This window comes from Psammomys obesus, unplaced genomic scaffold, assembly GCF_907164565.1.
Source record: "Psammomys obesus unplaced genomic scaffold, mPsaObe1.curated_primary_1811, whole genome shotgun sequence".
NCBI classification, from domain to species: Eukaryota; Metazoa; Chordata; class Mammalia; order Rodentia; family Muridae; genus Psammomys; species Psammomys obesus.
In genome coordinates this window covers 16,836,014-16,854,606 of record NW_026596085.1, presented here as the reverse complement: position 1 = coordinate 16,854,606, position 18,593 = coordinate 16,836,014, and the positions used below count along the sequence as shown (strand labels likewise).

Below are 18,593 nucleotides of genomic sequence, written 5' to 3'. Positions count from 1 at the left end.
CCCCCCCCCCCCCCCCCCCCGTGTGAGCGCATGCTTGGTGTCAGACGGCCCTCTCAGCAGTGATCTGATGTCACAGCAGGTCTGGGCGACTCCAATCCCTCAGGCTATAAGCCAAGAGACTCAAGCACGGAGAGATAAGTATCCCCTTCCCGCTGCAGACAGCTCAGACCGAGTTTGAAGCTACCAGTGCCCCCAGCCATCAGGCCAGCTTGTGGGAAAGGGGGCATTCAACTGCAGGTAGCCCACATGCGTGAGGCAAGGGTCAGAAAGAGGGAGGAGGCTGGCGCAGGTCCCAGCCCCAGGGTGTACCTTGGAAGGTGGGCTCTGGCTGGAGACAGGGCTGCCAGTCTGTCCCTCCAGGCAGGCGTAGACCTCCGTCTCTCGGCGCTGTAGGTGCTGCAGGAAATAGCGCACCGGGTCAGCATAGAAGGGTGGTCCCCAGGTTCCCCAAGCCAACCTGAGGTGCCGTGGAAGCCTGGAGGGAGGGCAGAACCCTCCAGCTGTCCCCCATGCTGGGAACAGTCTCCCTGCCACACCTTAAAACTCAAGTGTGTGTCACCTGAGTCCCCGAGTTGATTGTACAGGGCTGCACTGTCTGTCCTTCCCCATACCCCTCAAGGACCGCCAGCAAAGCCCAGCAGTGGGCTCTGTCCAGACTTGAGCCTGGCTGGTGAAAGGACATAGCCTTTCCTACTGCCCCTGTTGGTCCTCGGGACCCCGAGGCCCCAGCGGACCCCCTTGCATGACACCCAGAGCCCCTGCTGACTCTGCCCTCACTCCCTGGTTCAGAGACTCTGCCTGTGAGGGGATCTCGTCCACCTTCTAGATCTCCTCTTACTCACAACCCCTCCTGGGCCCATGGACACCCGAGGTACCCAGTAGGAGGCCTCATTCCTTTCCCATCAATTCTGTGCCTTACTGGAGGAATCTGGACTCCAAATCCAGAACCCAGTGTATGCCTCCTCCCCAGACTGTTGCTTTTCCTTTATCCCCTCAGCCAGCCTTCCTTCTCTGACCATCTAAGTGACAACCATTCCCTAAACAGGCACCTTTGGATATGAATGCTCCACTCTCCTTTCTGACCACTGCCCTGAAAGTCCATGACACCTCCAGAGAACCTCACCTGGGGATGGGAGGCTGGGAGTCAGCCTCAGTGGTTCTGCAGTACACACCCACAGCCTTCCGTAGACTGGGGACCCCTAGGGAACAGGGACCATGCCTGGCTTGTCTACGGGCTCCCGACTCCATTGCTGAACTTGGCACAATGAGAGTGCCACCCAGGGAGGACTGGTGACGGAACATCTCCCTTACTAGATAGGGTGAGGGGGTGCAGTTCACTTAGAGTCTTTAGAGGCCGAACCACAGATTCCAAGACAGTGAGAAGAACCAAGTTTTGAAGACAGACAAGACCAGGTTCGATTCTTGGCTCTGATATCTGTGACCACAGGCAGCTTCTTTGTTTCTCTGTGCCTCAGTTTCCCTATCTGCAAAATGGAGATGATATCTGTCTTGCAGGCCCAACACGTGAATGAGCATGAGGCCACACACATAAGGAGCCTTGCACAAAGTTAGGCAAATAGTCAGTGCTTAATAGGCAGTTGCTTGATGATCACCAGGGAAGGTGGAACATTCCCCTTCTCTGCAACCCCAGCTGGGGGGTATCGGCACTCTAGAATGGAGCTTGCAACAGCCCAAGCAAAGAGGCAGAAGCCATCCCTTCCCCAGCGCACTTGTCATATGGATGCCGGCTTGTTGCCAAGGAGGCGGTTTCCCTGGCAACAGTCAAGCAGGGGTTGGTGAGGCAGGCTGAAGAGGCAGGTGGTGCTCAGAGGCAGGAGGGAGGGAGGGGAGGGGAGAGGGAGAGAAAGAGCCCAGAGGTAGCCACGCATGAAAACCCCTGTAATAAACCATTTGGCGCTTGGGAGACCCTCACTTCAGGACATCAGACACAGGGCGTTGTGGCTGTCCTGGGGACGGTTCACAGGGTCTCTGAGCCAGATGCAGGGTGGAGCCTGGGAAAGGATTTTTCCAAACTGCCTTATTTCCAAGGGAAGGAAACTTCCAAGGCCTGTTCTGACCTGTGTCAGGCTCTGCCTGTCCAGAGAGCTCACCTTCTCCCAGCTCACAGGATAGGACACGTTGCCCAGTCACACTGTGACCCCTTGGTCCCTTCTCAGACCTGACAGAGCTGGGGACCACAGGTGGTTCCTCAGGGCCCCACTCTTATGGATTGCCCTGAGCAGGTGCAGGCCCAGAGAAGCCAGAGACTATCAGAGGCAGGGAAAGGTACCCCCTTCCTGGAGTCTGTGCAAAAGGCAAGGGAAGCCATCACTTAGCTGCTGCAGAGCGGAACCTTCGACAGTCCTGACCTCCTGGCTTCATTTGCATGCAGGGTATGACCTGCTGTGTGGGCTGTGAAATGCAGGGTGGAGCCTTGTCAGCAGGACACTTCTGAACCCTGTCTTTCTTGCCTTCCTCAGCAATGGAAGCAGAATAACTGGAGAGGATGCCTGCCTCACTCTGCTGCAGGGCTACACCGGATTAGATTGTCTCCAAGGTAGACTCTGCTGGGCTCTGCTCACAGTGGTCCCTTGTCTGACTCAGGTCCTACAGACAGGCTTTTCACCTCCTGTTGTCCAGTGGGCAGTTATAAATGTTCATTAGCCTAGTGGGAGAGTCAAGGCAAGCCTCCAGGTTGACGTAGGGCAGTGCAAAGCCAGCTGTCTGGGCCTGGACCGGGTCCTCTGGGAGTGCTGGGTGTGAAGGTCATAGGCTAGCTCTGAAGTTATAGGGGTCAGAAAGGAACAGTATTTAGTGAAGAAAGAACATTCTAATTCTGGGACAGGGTACATTTGAGGTCACTAAACCAACTTCTGAGGAAGGTTTTCTGATACCACATCTGGGTATTAGAAAAGTCACTTCAGGGAGAGATGGCTCAGAGGTTAAGAGCACTGGCCACTCTTCCAGATGACATGGCCGCTCACAACTGTCTGTAACTGTAACTCCAGTTCCAGGGGATCCAACACTCTTTCGCAGACATACGTGAATGCAAAACACCAATGCACATAACAATAAATAAATCTTAAAGAAAAAGAAGTCACTTCAGCAAGGACAAAGGTGAGGCCCTGGAGGGGAAACTGAGTTAGGCAGAGGCAGAGGGCAGAGCGAGGGGAGATCTCCAATGCTGCCGACCCCCCACCACCACCACCACGTTTGTTATTCTGCATCAGGCCTCAGAGCTGAAGATACTCTGGAAGGTCAGAGCCAACTTCAGGGCACCAGCACTGGACGTGTGCAGGATGAGGAGGGGGCTTCAGGGAAACCATAAGCACGTAAGAAGAAGAGCCGGGGGCTGGAGAGATGGCTCAGAGGTTAAGAGCACTGGCTGCTCTTTCAGAGGTCCTGAGTTCAATTCCCAGCAATACATGATGTCTCACAATCATCTATAATGAGATCCTGTGCCCTCTTCTGGTGTGCAGGCAGAATACTGTGAAAGGGAGGAAGGAAGGAAGGAAGGAAGGAAGGAAGGAAGGAAGGAAGGAAGGAAGGAAGGAAGGAAGGAGGCTGGGGCTGGTCAGGAAGACTTTGGAGAGACAGAGAGGGGCCAAGGGGCTGTCATTTCTTTCTATGTTGTATTATGTTACACTGTCTTGTGTTATGTTATACTATACGATACGATACTATATTGGAAAAGGCTAGCTGAGAGCTGGTATAGGAAGGACCTCTTGGACAAGCAGTGACAGCTTGGAGGCTAAGAACAGAGCTGGTGATCTTGACCCTGGGTGGGGTGGGAACTTATCAAGGATTGTGGTGGTCTTTGCTGCTCTGCGAGTGGTAGTAAAACCTCTTTAAGCCTCGAACCTGGAAGACAAAGGCTGGGCCAGTCTGGTCTGCACAATGAGGTCCAGGCCAGCTAAGTGAGAAAAAAAAAATGCTTCTCCACCTTCAGGAAGGAGAAAGGATTAGGACTTGAGCTTCTGTCATCCGGCTCCAGAGATCCGCAAGCACCTCTGACTTGGACACTCCTGATAGCCCTGCTACTTAGCTGCTTAGGGTGCTCCCGTGATGTCCTCCCTCCTCTTTCTTTACAGGCCCTGCACCCAGTGTGATGACTGTCCCAGGAGTCTTCTGCCTTCTGCCTGGCAGCAGCTGGAGCCATCCCATTAAACCATTGACAAATCAGCCCTCTGCTTAGCACCTTGGTGACTTGGGGACTAATGAGCGGCAGTCTTACCAGAGAAACCCAGGCAGGCTGAAGAGAACGCAACAGCAGAACCACCAACAAGAGACGGAAGAGGCTGAAACAGGAAAAGCTGGGTACGCTTGAAGCAAGGCCTGCCAGGGAATCAGATTAGGTGACCTGCTGGTTAGCTTTATGCCAACTTGACACAAGCTGGGGTCATCTGAAAGGAGGGAATGGTAATTGAGAAAATGCCTCCACAACATCCAGCTGCAGGACATTTTCTTAATTAGTGATTGATGGGAGAGGGCCCAGCTCATTATAGATGGGGCCATCCCTTAGCTAGTGGTCCTGGGTTCTATAAGCAAGCAGGCTGAGCAAGCCATGAGGAGCAAGCCAGTAAGCAGCACCCTTCCATGGCCTCTGCATCAGCTCCTGCCTCCAGGCTCCTGCCCTGTCTGAGTTCCTGTCCTGACTTCCTTCAGTGATGGACAATGGATGTGGAAGCATTTCCTCCCCAGCTAGTGTTTGGTCATGGTGTTACATCATAGCAGCAGTAACCTCAACTAAGACAGGTGATGACAGAAAGCACACCTCCAGTGTCTGGCCCGAGGGACCGAGGGGACAGCCAACATCTCCCAGAGTGGGGATGTAAGGACGAGGCTTGCAGGGCCTGAAGATTTGGAATTTGGTTGAGAAGTGTGGATGAGACATCCCAGCAGAGCTGGGTCCAAGGCTCAGCGAGGTCTAAGACATAAGCTGTGGCTGGTCCATGGTCCACGGGTGGTGCTCAGAAGCCTTCCTAGTGAGATCACTGAGGTGCAGAGAGTGAAGATAAAAGAGGACGGGGTCCCAGGGCTGAGTCCCAATGTCCACACCAACGTTTGGAGATTAGGGTTCCGTAGCTCCCAAGGAGGAATCAGTGAGTGTGGACTCGAGGTGTGGCAGTGAGTCAGGGGAGGAACAAGAAAGAACAGAATGTTCTAGAATCAAGGAGAAAGGAGCACTCAGTGCTACCAGAATTATCAAAGTACCTGAGGACCCAGAATCACCTGCTGGATATAATCACGTGGAACCACCGTGACTGGGGAGGGACGCTCTGGCGAAGGGTGATAGCTGGAATAGGCAGTCAGGAAGGAGAGAGGAAGGCTGGGGAAGGCACTTGCCACCTAAGTGTGTGGACCTGAGTTCAGACCTCTAAAACCCGTGTAAAACCAGGCGCAGGTGGTGTGTGTCTGTGATCCCAGAACTGTTCCAGTGAGATGAGAGGCAGAGACGGGCGAATCCTTGGAAACTCACAGGCCAGTTCCCTGGGAGTGCGCAATGGTGAATGCCAGGAGACCCCGGTCTCAGCTAAGGTGGAAGGGGAGCACCAACGCCGAGGTCATCCTCCGACCTCCACACACATTGCTGTCCACATTCGCATGTGCAGGTGGTAGTACGCTTGCACGCGCATGCACAGTATTTTTTTTTTTAAACATAACATGAAAAATAAGGAAGAGGCATCAAGAACAGGCACCCTGGATGGTTCTGTTATTTGTAGAGAAGGGACGGGTACAGTTCAAGATGAAGAATTTCAGAAGAAAGGAATCGGAGCGTGCTGGGAGTTTCATATACAGTGCTGTATGACCAGCATCCTGTTAACCATCGCAGGACCAGGACTCGGGAGGCTTAAGTAGTGGAACCAACAAATCCCAGACCACACAGGGAGGCCCAGCCTAAAACAAAACAAACGCAAGGTTCGAGTCTGTCGGGCTAACCCACTCCAAATACTCCTGTAGGTCAGGTTTCTCAACACCGCTCGGAGTGATAGTTTTTGGTGTCGTAAGGTCTGAGAGCTCTTCCATGTGAGAGGAAGCAAAGCTAACACAATTCAAAGGAGAAAAATATAAACCCACAATCACACTGGCCGATAACTCACTTCTTTTAACAACTGATAAGACAGAGAAAAATCAATAGGGATCGATAGAGATACGGAATGTTTTAGCGACGTGATCAGCAATTTGCTGTCATCGGAACACTCACTCGCCATGAATGAAGTGTGGACGCCTCCCCAAGTGTGCTCAGAGCATCAGGTGGGACATAAAGCAAGCCCCGGCAGAGTTCTGATTACACGTACACACGAGTAAGACTTCGTCAGAGATAAGGAACATACGGAACAACTCAATGTCAAAAAGAAAGCAAGGGCCCAGTGAGATGGCTAAGAAGGCACAGGCGCCTGCCACCAATCCTGAGGCCCTCAGTCAGATGGCAGGGCCCACACAGTAGGAGAGACACAGTGGTCTCTGCACTGCACAAGAGCATGCTGGGGCACATGCACAAGCTCCTCCCCCGCCAAAAATGTCTATGTATATATTTGGTTTGTCAATATAGGGTTTCTCTGTGTAACAGCCCTGGCTGTCCTGGACTCACTTTGTAGACCAGGCTGGTCACAAACTCACAGAGATCCACCTGCCTCTGCCTCCCGAGTGCTGGGACTAAAGGCGTGTGTGTGCCACCACACTCGGCTAATAAATATTTTTTTTAATTAAGCAAATTATTTAAAAAAAAAAAACACTAGCTGGACAAGTAAGAATTCTCTGTGGAGTGGGGGGGAAAGGCACAATCCATATATATGATATATGTACATCTTACTGGAACTGGGGGAAATGGGATAGGGTTTAGTGGTAGAGGGAATGTATGTGAAAGGAGCCTGGGTTTGATTGCCATGCCTCTCATGGGATACAGAGTCACGCTTCAAGGGTAGCCATAGACTTAAATGCTTACATAAGAAAAGACAGAGGGAACTGGGCACAGTGGCTCACATCTTTAATCCCAGCATTCAGGAGACAGAGATAGGCAATCTCTGCGAATCCAGGGCCAGCCTGGTCTACAGACCGAGTTCTAGGACAGGACAGCCAAGGCTACACAAAGAAAACCTGTCTTGAAAAACAAACAAACAAACGAAACAGAAAAGAAAAGGAAAGGAAGGAAGGAAGGAAGGAAGGAAGGAAGGAAGGAAGGAAGGAAGGAAGGAAGGAAGGAAGGAAGGATAGGGCTGCCAAGATAAAGGCACTTGCTGCCAAGTCTAAAGACCTGAGTTCAATTCCAAGGTCCCACACTATGGAGAGAGAAGACCAGCCCCTGGGAGTTGTCCTGTGACCTCCGCATAGACACACACACAAACACAGAGAGATAGACACACACACTAAACAAATTAACTAACAAGAATTCTAAGAAACCACAAAGAACAGAAAGTTATAACATATAAAGAAAATGAAAGAAAGAACAACCTCCCCTGGGTGAAGACAGAGATGACCCAGCCACCCGCCCTCATCACTGTGGAGGCCCCAATAGAATAACACTTGGAGGTGGGCTGAGGATAAACGAACATCGTAGGAGGGTTGGAAGTGGGGCGGGAATGAAACTTCCATTGCTCATCTCATGGACATGATGGGGCTCACAGTAAGTCCACAGGAGTTGACAGAGGAGCTATCAGAATTGGTGAGGAGGTTCTGCAGGCCTCTATGAAATAGTATGTACATTTTCTACATATCAGGAACAGGCTATTAGAAAATGAGGACACCGACTGTCCCTCAAAGCCTTATCAAGAGGACTGAAGTCCTACCAATTACCAGCACATAGTAGGCACACAACAGATGGCTGCTGACAGCACCATTATTTTTGCTAATGATCTTTTCCGCCCAGGTCCAGTTCATACTGGTGGACTTTTTGGTTTTTTGTTTTTTGGAGTCAGGGTCTCTCTGTGTCTCCTTGGCTGTCCTGGAACTTGCTCTGTAGACCAGGCTGGCCTCAAACTCACAGAGATCTGCCTGCCTCTGCTTCCCAAGTGCTGGGATTAAAGGCGTGCGCCACCATTCCAGCCTCACTGGTGGATTCTTATGTCAAAGGCTTAGTGAAACTCTGTGATCCGTCTCTTTCCACACCTCCTTTGTGGTCCTAAAGCCCTAAGTCACGGGCCACCCTGTGGCTTTGTATGAAGTTGGACCTCTTTGCAACACTTGGAGTGTCAGTCCAAACCCCAGAGTATGCTATCCATAGACAAGAAAGATGATCTAGGCAAAAGTGAGTCTTCATTTAAAAAAAAAAATTTTTTTTTTTAGAAGGATGCTGTTCAAATGAGAAAATGCATAGGAGATAGCATAGCATGAAAAAAAAAATCTGGGCTGGAAAAATGGCTCAGCAGTTACTGCACTGGCTGCCCTTTCAGAGGACCTGGGTTTGATTCTCAGCCCCCACATGGCAGTCCACAACCATGTGTAACTCTAGTTCTACAGGATCTGATGCCCTCCTCTGGCTTCCCCGGACACCAGGCACACAGTGGAGCACAGCCAGACATGTGTGCAAGCCACTCGTGCACACATTAAAATCAAATAAATATGCATAGTCTTAAATCTGTGCGATTCTAAGTTTTTGAAGTATGCTTGGACGATAAAACTCAAGGTTGTAATTCCAGCATTCTGGAGGTGGAGGCGGGAGGATTAGGAGTCCAAGGTCAGCCTGGGCTACAGGTGTAAAACCCAAACCGCAAAATGAAAACAGCGTGAGGACCGAGGCTACCACTCAGTGGAACAGTGCCTCCTTCTCGACTAGCATGTACACACCCTGGGTTTTATTCCCAGAAGAGAGAGAAATGGAGAGGAAGGGGGGGGGGGGGGAGGATTGCTTGAGAGAGAGAGAGAGAGAGAGAGAGAGATTGATTTTCACACAGCAGCTAACACCGTAATCTCCCACAGTGTTGAGTTGCTGGAAAGAGAGAGTCAAACTCCGGGGAGCCTGAGGTGGCACACGTCTCGACAGCTGCTGGAAAGTCCCCGGGGAGGAGAAGCTGAAGGCCCTTTGGGGACTGTCCTGTTCTTAGATCTGTCAATCGCTGTGCGTGGCAACAGCCCTTGGCCTCATTGCCACCCTCCATGTCCTCAGCGAACATAGCCTGATTCTGATCATGCTCTGTGTGGGATTTTGTGGTCAGGTCTCACACGTTCGGCAAGGTACTCGGGACAAGGAAGAGTGGCAAGCACCTTCAAAATACGTACTTGGAGACCCAACAGGCCAGACTGTGTGCGTGTGTGTGTGTGCGCGTGTGTTCGTGTGTTCGTGTGTTCGTGTGTTCGGGGAGACACAGAGGATATCTCTCAATCCCTATTCCTCCAACATAGGTAATGCCAGACCTAGACATTAGGATCCATTGTCCTGCCTGTCACTGATGATATGACAGGATCCTTCAGTCCTGATGTCACATGTCACCCTAAGACTCTCTCAGTTACTTCAGAGGTAGAGATTTTCTTTCTTTTTTTATGATTTTGTGTGTGTGTGTGTGTGTGTGTGTGTTGGGTATGTGTAGTTGCCTAAAGAGGCCAGAAGAGAGTTTTAAACCCAATAAAGCTGGGACCACAGGCAGCTGGAAGCTGGGCAACCAGACTCAGAGGCTGGTGGCTCTGGCTGACAACGGTGGTAAATCCGTCACTTTCTCTACCCTGAGCATCACAGACTGGTAAGCCACACAGCTGGCAGGGGGAGCCCTTTGTGCAGCTGACCGGGCAGGAACAGCCTCCTCAGGCCCTTCCTTCCCTTGACACTGTGAAAACTTGGGGGAGATGGGAAATGGGTGTGGCACAACAGGGCATATGACACATGGAGTCTCGATGTGACTGAAGGGGTAAATGAGGAAGGGAGTGTGGGTGAACAATCAAAAGCCCTTGATGTGTCAAGGGTGTGGGGTGGTGCCTGGCCCTTTCCTCTTTTTGTGAGGTTTTTCTGTTTGCTGTTGCTGCTTCAATGTCGCTTGTGCAATAGAAATAGGAAGAAGCTTGCATGCTGGCTCAGGGGAGAATTTGGTCACCTGACTGAAGTTTCTTCATCTTTGCCAACTTTTGTTCTCACTGCCTCAGGCTCCTGAAGGGGCCCCACACATTTCCTCTCCTTTAACCTTTGTAGAAATATCTGCTTTGGTTGCGCATTGGTTGGGCATGGATGCCTTTAAGCCCAGCACTGGGAAGGCAGAAGCAGGTGGATCTCTGAGTTTGAGGCCAGCCTGGTCTACAAAACGAGTTTGGGGACAGCCAGGGCTAAAGTGGGAAACCCTGTCTGGAAAAACAAAGCAACAACAACGAAACACACACACACACACACACACACACACACACACGCACACACACACACAGAGAGAGAAATATCTAATTTGTGGAATGACTGTGTCCATTTTACAGATTAGAAAATTGAGGCACAGAAATACCCCACAGCAAGTCAGACCCTGGGTCAGGCCTGAGAGAGGTAGAAGGGACTCACCGTGTAGATGGATTCTGCTGGAGCCTTTGGGGTTCTGCTGGTGGATTTGGGAGCAGGGCATGTCCTAGCACTGTGATTGCCCAGAACTGACTTCTGTTTCTGTGAGGAGAAGGAAGCCAAGGCTGTCAAGGCTGAGGAGAGGTAGCTCTCCCATCTCCCTCCCCTTATAGACCCCACGGGGGGGTGGGGGGGAGCATTGCCAATTGTCATGGGGCCACAGAAAAATTAATCACTCAACGCTTTCCACCCACCCTCTCCAGGGAGAGGTGCCTGAAGCTAGAGGAAACGCAGAGACCCACGTGAGGGAGGCATTGTCACAGGCAGAGTGCCTGACTCTGGGGAGACAGGGCCCAGAAGCCAAACCCTGGGTGGGCCCCGAATGGACGTTCAGTTGGCCCCTCACTGGCTGTGGCCTGAAGGGAAACGTTTTCTCTCTAGCTTCAGTGTCTTCAGCGACAGAACACCTTGGAAAGATGACTGCAAGGTTTGGAGGAGGCGACAGGGGGGAAGCACTTGGTGGCACTCAGAGAACCCTCAGTCAACCACGCCACAGTTACTGAGCCCCTCTGTTAGCAGGGACAACATGAACAGGTGGACTTCTTGCTGCCCTCCTGAACCTTCGGGAGAGAAAGGCAAGACCCAGCCACTTTGCCGCCGCAGCAGAGCGCCCTGTGCCCAGGGACCAATGGGCACAGGACTCAGGAAGAGGGTAGGAGGGGGAAATATGCGGACCGGGTGAACAGAGAGGAGGGCTCCAGGCAGCACAGCAGGCAGGCTGGTATGTACCAGGCCTGCAGGACCAAGGACCGTAAGGAGAGGTCAGCCTGAGGCTAAACCCCTCGCCCATGGGTGGGTTGGCAGGCCGGGCCAGGGCCGTGTGGACCAGAGGAAGCGATGAGGGCTCTGGGTAGGATGCCTGACCCAAGCCAGTTTTGGGAAACTCCCCAAGGCTGGAGCAAATGGCAAGTGGGATTGGAGAAGGCTGTGTCACCCCGCTGGAAAAGCGCAGGGCCGGGGTGACAGAGGGAGGCGGTCTGGACGCCCCCCTTCATGGCAGGCACCACACTGCCAACAGTGGAGCAACAACGGCCTCATCTCAGGGCAGGAGCTAATTAAAAACCCTGGCCACCTGCCAATCCCCAGCCCATTCACTCCCGGATTAGCACTCAAGAGCTACTTAACTCACAGGCAGAAGCCGGAGCCACCCCCAGTCTCAGCATTACACAGCTCTGAACGTGGAGCCGGGCAGGGAGAGCTGCCCTGTGGCTCGTACTCCTCAACAAACCTGCAGGCAAGCTCCCAGGCCATCTCCTCTCTGCACGTGGAGAGAGCAGGGCATGGCTGAGACCACACAGCCAGTAAGTGGCAGGAGCAGGATTTGAACCTATGTCTTGCGTTCACTAAGATGCCAACCTGGTGCTACCTAGAGTGTTAGCTTCTGTTTCGTGAAGATGTGTAGGTCTCAGACAGACAGGAGCTACATCTGTGCGTGGTTTAAAATGCAGAAAGAACCCTGTCCTTGTCACTTTATTCTCTTAACAGCCTGAGGGAGTAGCCATGGACTGACTTACCATTTCATAGAGAGGGAAACTGAGGCCTGCCAAGCTAGTGAATGGCTCTCCGTAGAGGAAACACTGATCTGGCACCTCCCTTCACTGTCTGTTCCCGGAGACACTGTCACTGTGGGTCAGACCCCTGGGATACTCGGGGCACATTGGTACGTTCTTCTTGTCAAGATGCCTGGGGTCCTGGCTCCTCCCCCTCCAAGACTGTTTTCTAGAAGCCACCAAAGCTGAAAGACAGGTGCTCACAGGCAGCAGCTATTTGGAGGCTTCCTGGATAAGGTCCTTGGAGCCAAGGCTTAAAAACACAGGACTTGGCTTTATACACCTGGGGGCAACAGTGCCAGCCCCCTCCATGCCGGGCCTGACTGGGCACCGGAGATCCCGCAGCTTGTTGGGATTGTCACTGAGGGCTCAAGGGAGGTGAGCTACACTGTTGGTCCCAGGAAACCGCTCAAGGCCACAGGAGGCTGCAGTTTGTTAGGATGTGCAGAGAGGGAGGAGGGGGAGGAGGGGGAACAGGAGAGTGGGGAGGGAGGAGAAAGGGGAGATGGGCAACAAGGCCACAGAACACCAAATGGCACAGGTGTTTTCACTGGTGGCCATTGGGGGGCTGGGGAACAGTGGGAGCCACTAAAGTTGGAAATGGCCAGAGATGCTCTTAGCCACTGGCATACATGGCCTCAGACACAGGTGGATTAAAGTTTGGGGGCAATGAGAAGCAGATCAAGTCTTCCAGCCCTGTCCAGCCAGCCAGGAGGCTTAGGCTGGGGTGGGACCTCCAGAGGGGCAAAGAGCACCAATGAAAACTTAGTTGGGCTCTATTTTGCTGTGGAGGTTGGGGATGCTTTCTGTCCCTTGGAGTCAGCTCCGTCTGTGACCCAGGCAGCCAGAACTGGTCCCTTCAGCTTGTCATTATCAGAGGAGTAAATCAGCCAGCACGGTTTCTCCCGTAGTGCCTAGCTCTCTGTTACCCATGATCCCTCTCCCCAGGAGGATGCAGGGAGGGTCAGCAGCTCTAGGCTGAGACCTGGTTCTTTGCCAGCAGCTGGCCGAGAAGCCTGTTAACCCCAGTTTCCCCCTCTTTGAAATGGAAAAGTCATGACGCCACCTTTCCCTCCTGTGCCCTGGTCGGCTCCTACTCATCCTTCAGGAATCAGCATGCAGATATGCCATGATTCCTTCCACCAGCACCTACTATGTGCCAGGCCTCAGCAGGCACCAGGGACACCAAGTCCCTACCCTGTGGGGTCTTCAGTTAGGTTGCTGCTGTTGTTATTGTTTTGGTTTATTTTATTTTATTTTATTTTATTTTATTTTATTTTATTTTATTTTATTTTTGTCACATGAGGTGGAGATCCCATACATATTAATCACCATGCTCACCATAGGGGGGTTCAGAGCTTGTGGGGGGCTGATAGTTCATCGATGGATGAAAATATTGATGAGTTCTAGATCAATTACTCAGGTCAGATCAGTTGCCCAGGTGCACAGAAGGGCTCTGAGAAAGGTACCCAGGATCTGCGGGGACCATGACCACCTCCACCAGCCAGGTGGAGTCACCACCCCTGCTCCCCCCCGGCAGAAGACATGGCGACCGCCATCTTCTCAGGAGAGTAGCTGTCCTGGGGTGCAAAGTAGCTCACATCTCCTCCGCACCCTCTGTCCCCATCCCTTCTGACCACAGTCAGGATGCTTGGAATTGCCTCTGCGTTGGGGAGCTCTCATTTGAGGCAGGGGGGAATTGATTACCCTGCCCAATCGCACAGAGCTTGTAAGGGGCAGGGTCAGAATACAAACCCAGCCGCCATGACACTGTGCCCTCAAGCCCTGTCCTGGCCCCCCACTGACCGTCAAGCAGGCTGTCTTGAGATTTTAGTCCACATGCTCCCTCTGCGTTTGTAACCTCCAATATGACTTCCGGTGCAAAGTAGGGACTCAGCTGAGGTCCTCTTAGGAAGTTAATGTACGTATTTACCAATAACCAGGGAAGGACTCTGCAAATTGCAATCCCTTTGGTGGATATTTGCTGAGTACCTACTATGTGCAGAGTCCTGTGCCAGTGGCTGAGGCTGCAGCAGCATGGAACGAGACCACTGAGAGATGGGGAGAACGAGGGGTGCCCCAGTGGGGAGTCAGCTCTCCACCGTGAACAGGGAACAGCCAGGCAAAGAGCTGGAGCAAACTGTCCCCTTCTTGAGCGCTCCAGCCCTTACTCTGTCATGTGCTTTCGGTAGCATCATGGTGGGTCAATGGGCTGGTAGAGCATCTTCCCCCAGGTCTAGGATGCCCTATGGGACAGGAGCAGCCCCTCTGGTCCCGGAGGCCTCCCCAGTTCCACAGTGTGAGTGCAGGGGGCAAGGCTCGGCAGAACGTGTTACGTGTCCATGTGGGCCTCACCTTCCTCCAGTAGAGCAGTAGAGCTGTGCCCAGCACGCTCAGGACACTCAGCAGGCCGGTAAAGGTGAACATCAGGGCCTCCTGGACCTTGAATGAAGGAGGCTGGTACCCTGTGTCTGGGAGGGAGGAGAGCCGGGAGCGGAGGGTGAGTTTCCCAGGAGAAATGGGAGGTTCTCCTGCTGGCCCACCTGCCCCTAGCCCCAGAGCCTTACCTTTGACCAGAATGAAGATGCCATTGCTCTGCTCCGGGAAGGACCCTCTGACTAAGCAGTAGTAAGTGCCTGTGGCAGATGCATTTGGCAGGCTGAGAATAACTGCACAATCCATGGTCCCGTTCTCTGCACCAGGACTGTGTTGGCAGGAAAGCGGCATCTCCAAGCTTCTCTTGCCATGGAGATCCACGTGAAAGAAGTTAACAGAGGAGTATGTGAATCCTGACGTGTCCTGGTAGTTGATTCTGCAGCTAAAGGAGACAGGCGTGTTGGCCAGGGAGACCATGATAGGGAGGTCGCTATGAGTCACTGAGATCCCTCCTGTGGGGGGAACAACAGGGGGAAAGTGACAGCTCAGTGGAAGTGTCCTTGCCCCATGGGGGCCTCCTGCACGCTGACTACAGGGGGTGATCCTCACAGACTCCATTTCCCTAACACATGGTGGGTGGCCAGGCAAGAGCCTTGATGGAGGAAGACTGAGAGTCTGGGAGGTCAGATTCTTCAGCAGGTAGGGAGAAAAGCAGAGACACGCACAAGGCTGAGGGGGCCTCCGAGCCAGGCTCCTTCCTAATCCCTCTCCTCCCTACAGAACTGTAGACCCAAAGAGCCAAAAACCAGCAAAGAAAAGGGGAAGGCAGGAAACCCAAGCACTTCCTGGAAAGGGACAGAGAGGGAGTGGGTCTTCTCACAGGTCTGGCCAGCAGGCAGCCATTCCTGGAAACAGGGCTCTGAGAACCTTGTCAAGTCTTTGTGTGGTATAACAAGCCATTCCACAGGGAGCTGTCCTCCAACAGACACAGACTGGCTCTTTGAGTCCAGCTTCCATCACAAGGCCAGTTCCACCGCGACTATCCCCGCTAGCCCCACTGAAAACAGTCTAAACATCCTCAGCGCAGCAGCCCAGCCTGGCTGGGCCTCCTTCAGGCTCTTGGGACGCTGTTCAGATTTGGAGCAGGGTCAGCAGCCGCCGCCCCCGACTTTGGCAACTCAGGGCTCTCAGCTTCAATATTCCATACCTCCCGGGCCCTTCCTCTCCAGCAGCTAAACAGCAGACAGTTTTTAAATTGAGGTCGGCAGCAAGCAGCCAAGAACACGCAGGCCGGCTTGTTAATCGGGAGAAGAGCGTGTGTGTGTGTGTGTGTGTGTGTGTGTGTGTGTGTTTGGTTTTTTGTTTTTTTTTTTTTTTTTAGGCGCTTAGAAAGTCTCAAGATTTATTTTGCTGAGGAAACTGAGCTGTGGGCCTCCTGCCTGTGGTGTGGGCTGGCATGAAGCCAGGAAGGTCTCTTCTGGCCTCTTCTGCTTTTCCCTGGGGGAAGGGCCTTCAGGGGAGGCTGGGCCTTCTGAAAGACTCCGGGGCTGGGTGGGGAGGATCTTCTAATGAGTCCTTACAGCTTTGAACAGGCTGCTATTTTAAATTTGCTGTTAGCCTCTAAGAGACTAAAGAACAGGGGCCATTGATAGTGGCCTGTTTACTGTTTACTGGGAGTGGGTACCCAGGCCCCTTCCCTGGGGAGGAGTGTCTGTCCTGGGCTTCCTTCAGGTGGACATTGCCCTAACCTTACTCTGTTACAGAGCAGCCATGGTTGACTATACGCTATGTGCCATATAATGCCAAGTCCAGCAGTATTCTAGCTTTGTCATTAAGAAGCCTTGATTTGGGGTAGAGGGGGTCTGAGCTACTGCGTGGCTGGGTAGAGGAGGGGAGGGCAGGTGGCTACACCACCCTCTCTGTGGCCTGCCTGGGAGCACCCCGACCCGTGCTCCTTACCTGGAGAGTTCTCTATCCTGTGCACCCTTCCTACGGCCTCTGTTTCTTCCTGTGGCCAGTTCCTGAGAGCCTGGATCTGAGATGCCCCAGTCAAGCGTAAAGACAGTAAGCTTCCCCTGTCAGGGTAAGCGGGGCCTGGCTGGCTTCAGAGGGTGGAGGTTGGAATCCAACCAAAGAGACCTAGGAAGTGGTTAACCCTCCTTTTCCCCTGGGGCCTTTTGCTTCTCCAGCGTTGAAGTAATTCTCAGACTAGGGAAGGCAAGCGTGCTGCCAGCGTGACGAAGCCACCTTCCCGTTTTTTCCTGGCAAGAAGTCCATCCAATTGTCTTTAAACCTCCCAACCCCCACCCTCCAGGCCCCCTTCTAGAAAATGACGGAATCTGCTAGTGAAATTAAGCTGATCTTTACAACTCTGGAGAGATCTATAAAAATAGATGTCTATTGTTCTTACAGCCTTGTGGAGTTTTCTATCTGAAGGTTTAAGGGGTTAGGATCATGAAAATTCAAGGCCTGGCTCCGGCCAACTACAGTGCATGGAGACTTCGGAATGAGAATCTCAGGCCCTGACGGAAGTGCTGTGTCTAAAGGGGGAGGGATGACTAGCCTAGAGTGGGGAGAAATCTCAGTCCACTGTGGCCAGAATGTCTGGTCTGAGGATGGAGCCTGTCACTGTCCCTCCTTTGCTGGGGTATCAATACCCCCCCAGAGTGGACCATGTATGGGCCTGTAGAGGTCCAGCCCCCTTGGTCTGCCCCCTTGGTCTGCTGTGCCCTGAAGACACACCCACAAACTCAGAATGGTGCCAGGTAGCTTGCAGGTCCTCCCTGACCTGTGTGACACGAGCAAAGGCTGATGTGAGCAAAGAAGCCTGGGTGGGAGGAAGCTGGGGTGAAAGGGGAGGGAGTCTGATAGTCTCTCTGGATAGGTTGGGAGGTGCCTGGGAGTTGAAGGCTTCTGTAACCTGGAAGTGGGTATCCAGAAATAGAAGGAGAAGAACATGCAGAGAAAATCTACTCTAGCCAGGTAAGACACAGGCAGAATCACATGAGGCGGTTCTCGTAAATGCACTCCACAGACAAAACAAAACAAAACAAAACAAACAAACAAACAACAGAGAGCCAGGCTGATGAGATAGCTCAGTGTGGAGCTGGAAAGGTGGCTTAGCAGTTAAGAGTACTAGCTGCTGCTCTTCCAGAGGACGCAGGTTCAATTCCCAGCACCTATGTGGCAGTTTCCAACCATCTGCATGTAACTCTAGTCCCAGGGGATCAACATCGTCTTCTGGTCTCTACAGGCACTGCATGCAAGGGGTCCTCAGACATTCAGGCAAACACTCGTAAACAAAAAATTAAAAAAAAAAAATCTCTAAAGGAAAAAAGTTGTAGCCGGGCAGCAGTGGCGCACACCTTTAATCCCAGCACTCAGGAGGCAGAGGCAGGCGGAGCTCCGTGAGTGCAAAGCCAGCCTGGTCTACAGAGCTAGTTCCAAGAGAGCCAGGGCTACACAGACAAACCCTGTTTCGGAAAAAAAAAAGTAAAGAAAGTGGTTCCATGGGAAAGATGGCTGTCACCAAGCCTGATGGTCTGAGTTTGATCCCTAGGATCCACGTGGTAGAAAAAGAACAGATTCGGTCAAGTTATTCTCTGACAGCCATACTCATGCCTGGGAGCATACACACACGTACACACAAATATACACATGTAAACACACAGACATGTACATACACACTCACACACATTAAATAATTACATGTTAAAAGAAAGGAAAGAGGGGTCATAGGGGCTCAAAGCTACAGGATTCACAAACAGTGGATCTGGGCTCAAACTACAGGTCACCCGACTCTGCAGAGGGGGAAGGGCAGGGGCCGTAGGCACAGGATAGGGTTAGGTGTTCAGGAGGAGCCAGGCACCGCAGCCATCAGTTGCCGAAGACGGTCTGTCAGATCCTGGCAGCAACCACATTTGAACAGTCCAGCCACCTGACAAGTGGTTACATGCCCTTTGGTTCATGTCTCATGAATCTTTGAACTTTGGCAGCATTGTCACTCACGGGACAATGCAGCCAGGACAGGGAGCTGGCCAAGCATTTTCTGTAGTTCTGTCTTTGGAAATAAATACCCCAGGAGCAGAACTGAGTGGACCTCAGATTGCAAGGAGCTGAGAAGGGAGAGGGCCATGTCTGTG

The 18,593-nt window shown here is 52.4% G+C and overlaps 1 protein-coding gene across 1 annotated transcript in view; it reads right to left on the bottom strand.

The window, feature by feature from the left end:
• Nucleotides 1–14,958, bottom strand: part of Nfam1 (NFAT activating protein with ITAM motif 1) — an 18,377-nt gene extending 3,419 nt beyond the window's left edge. Inside the window, exons 1-4 of the mRNA XM_055627096.1 lie at nucleotides 14,643–14,958; nucleotides 14,431–14,546; nucleotides 10,469–10,567; nucleotides 310–396 (exon numbers count right to left, since the gene is read on the bottom strand). Of these exons, the coding sequence (XP_055483071.1) occupies nucleotides 310–396; nucleotides 10,469–10,567; nucleotides 14,431–14,546; nucleotides 14,643–14,928 (588 nt within the window). The 5' untranslated portion in view covers nucleotides 14,929–14,958. The remainder of the gene's footprint in view (nucleotides 1–309; nucleotides 397–10,468; nucleotides 10,568–14,430; nucleotides 14,547–14,642) is intronic.
• Between the last annotated feature and the right edge of the window lie 3,635 nt (nucleotides 14,959–18,593).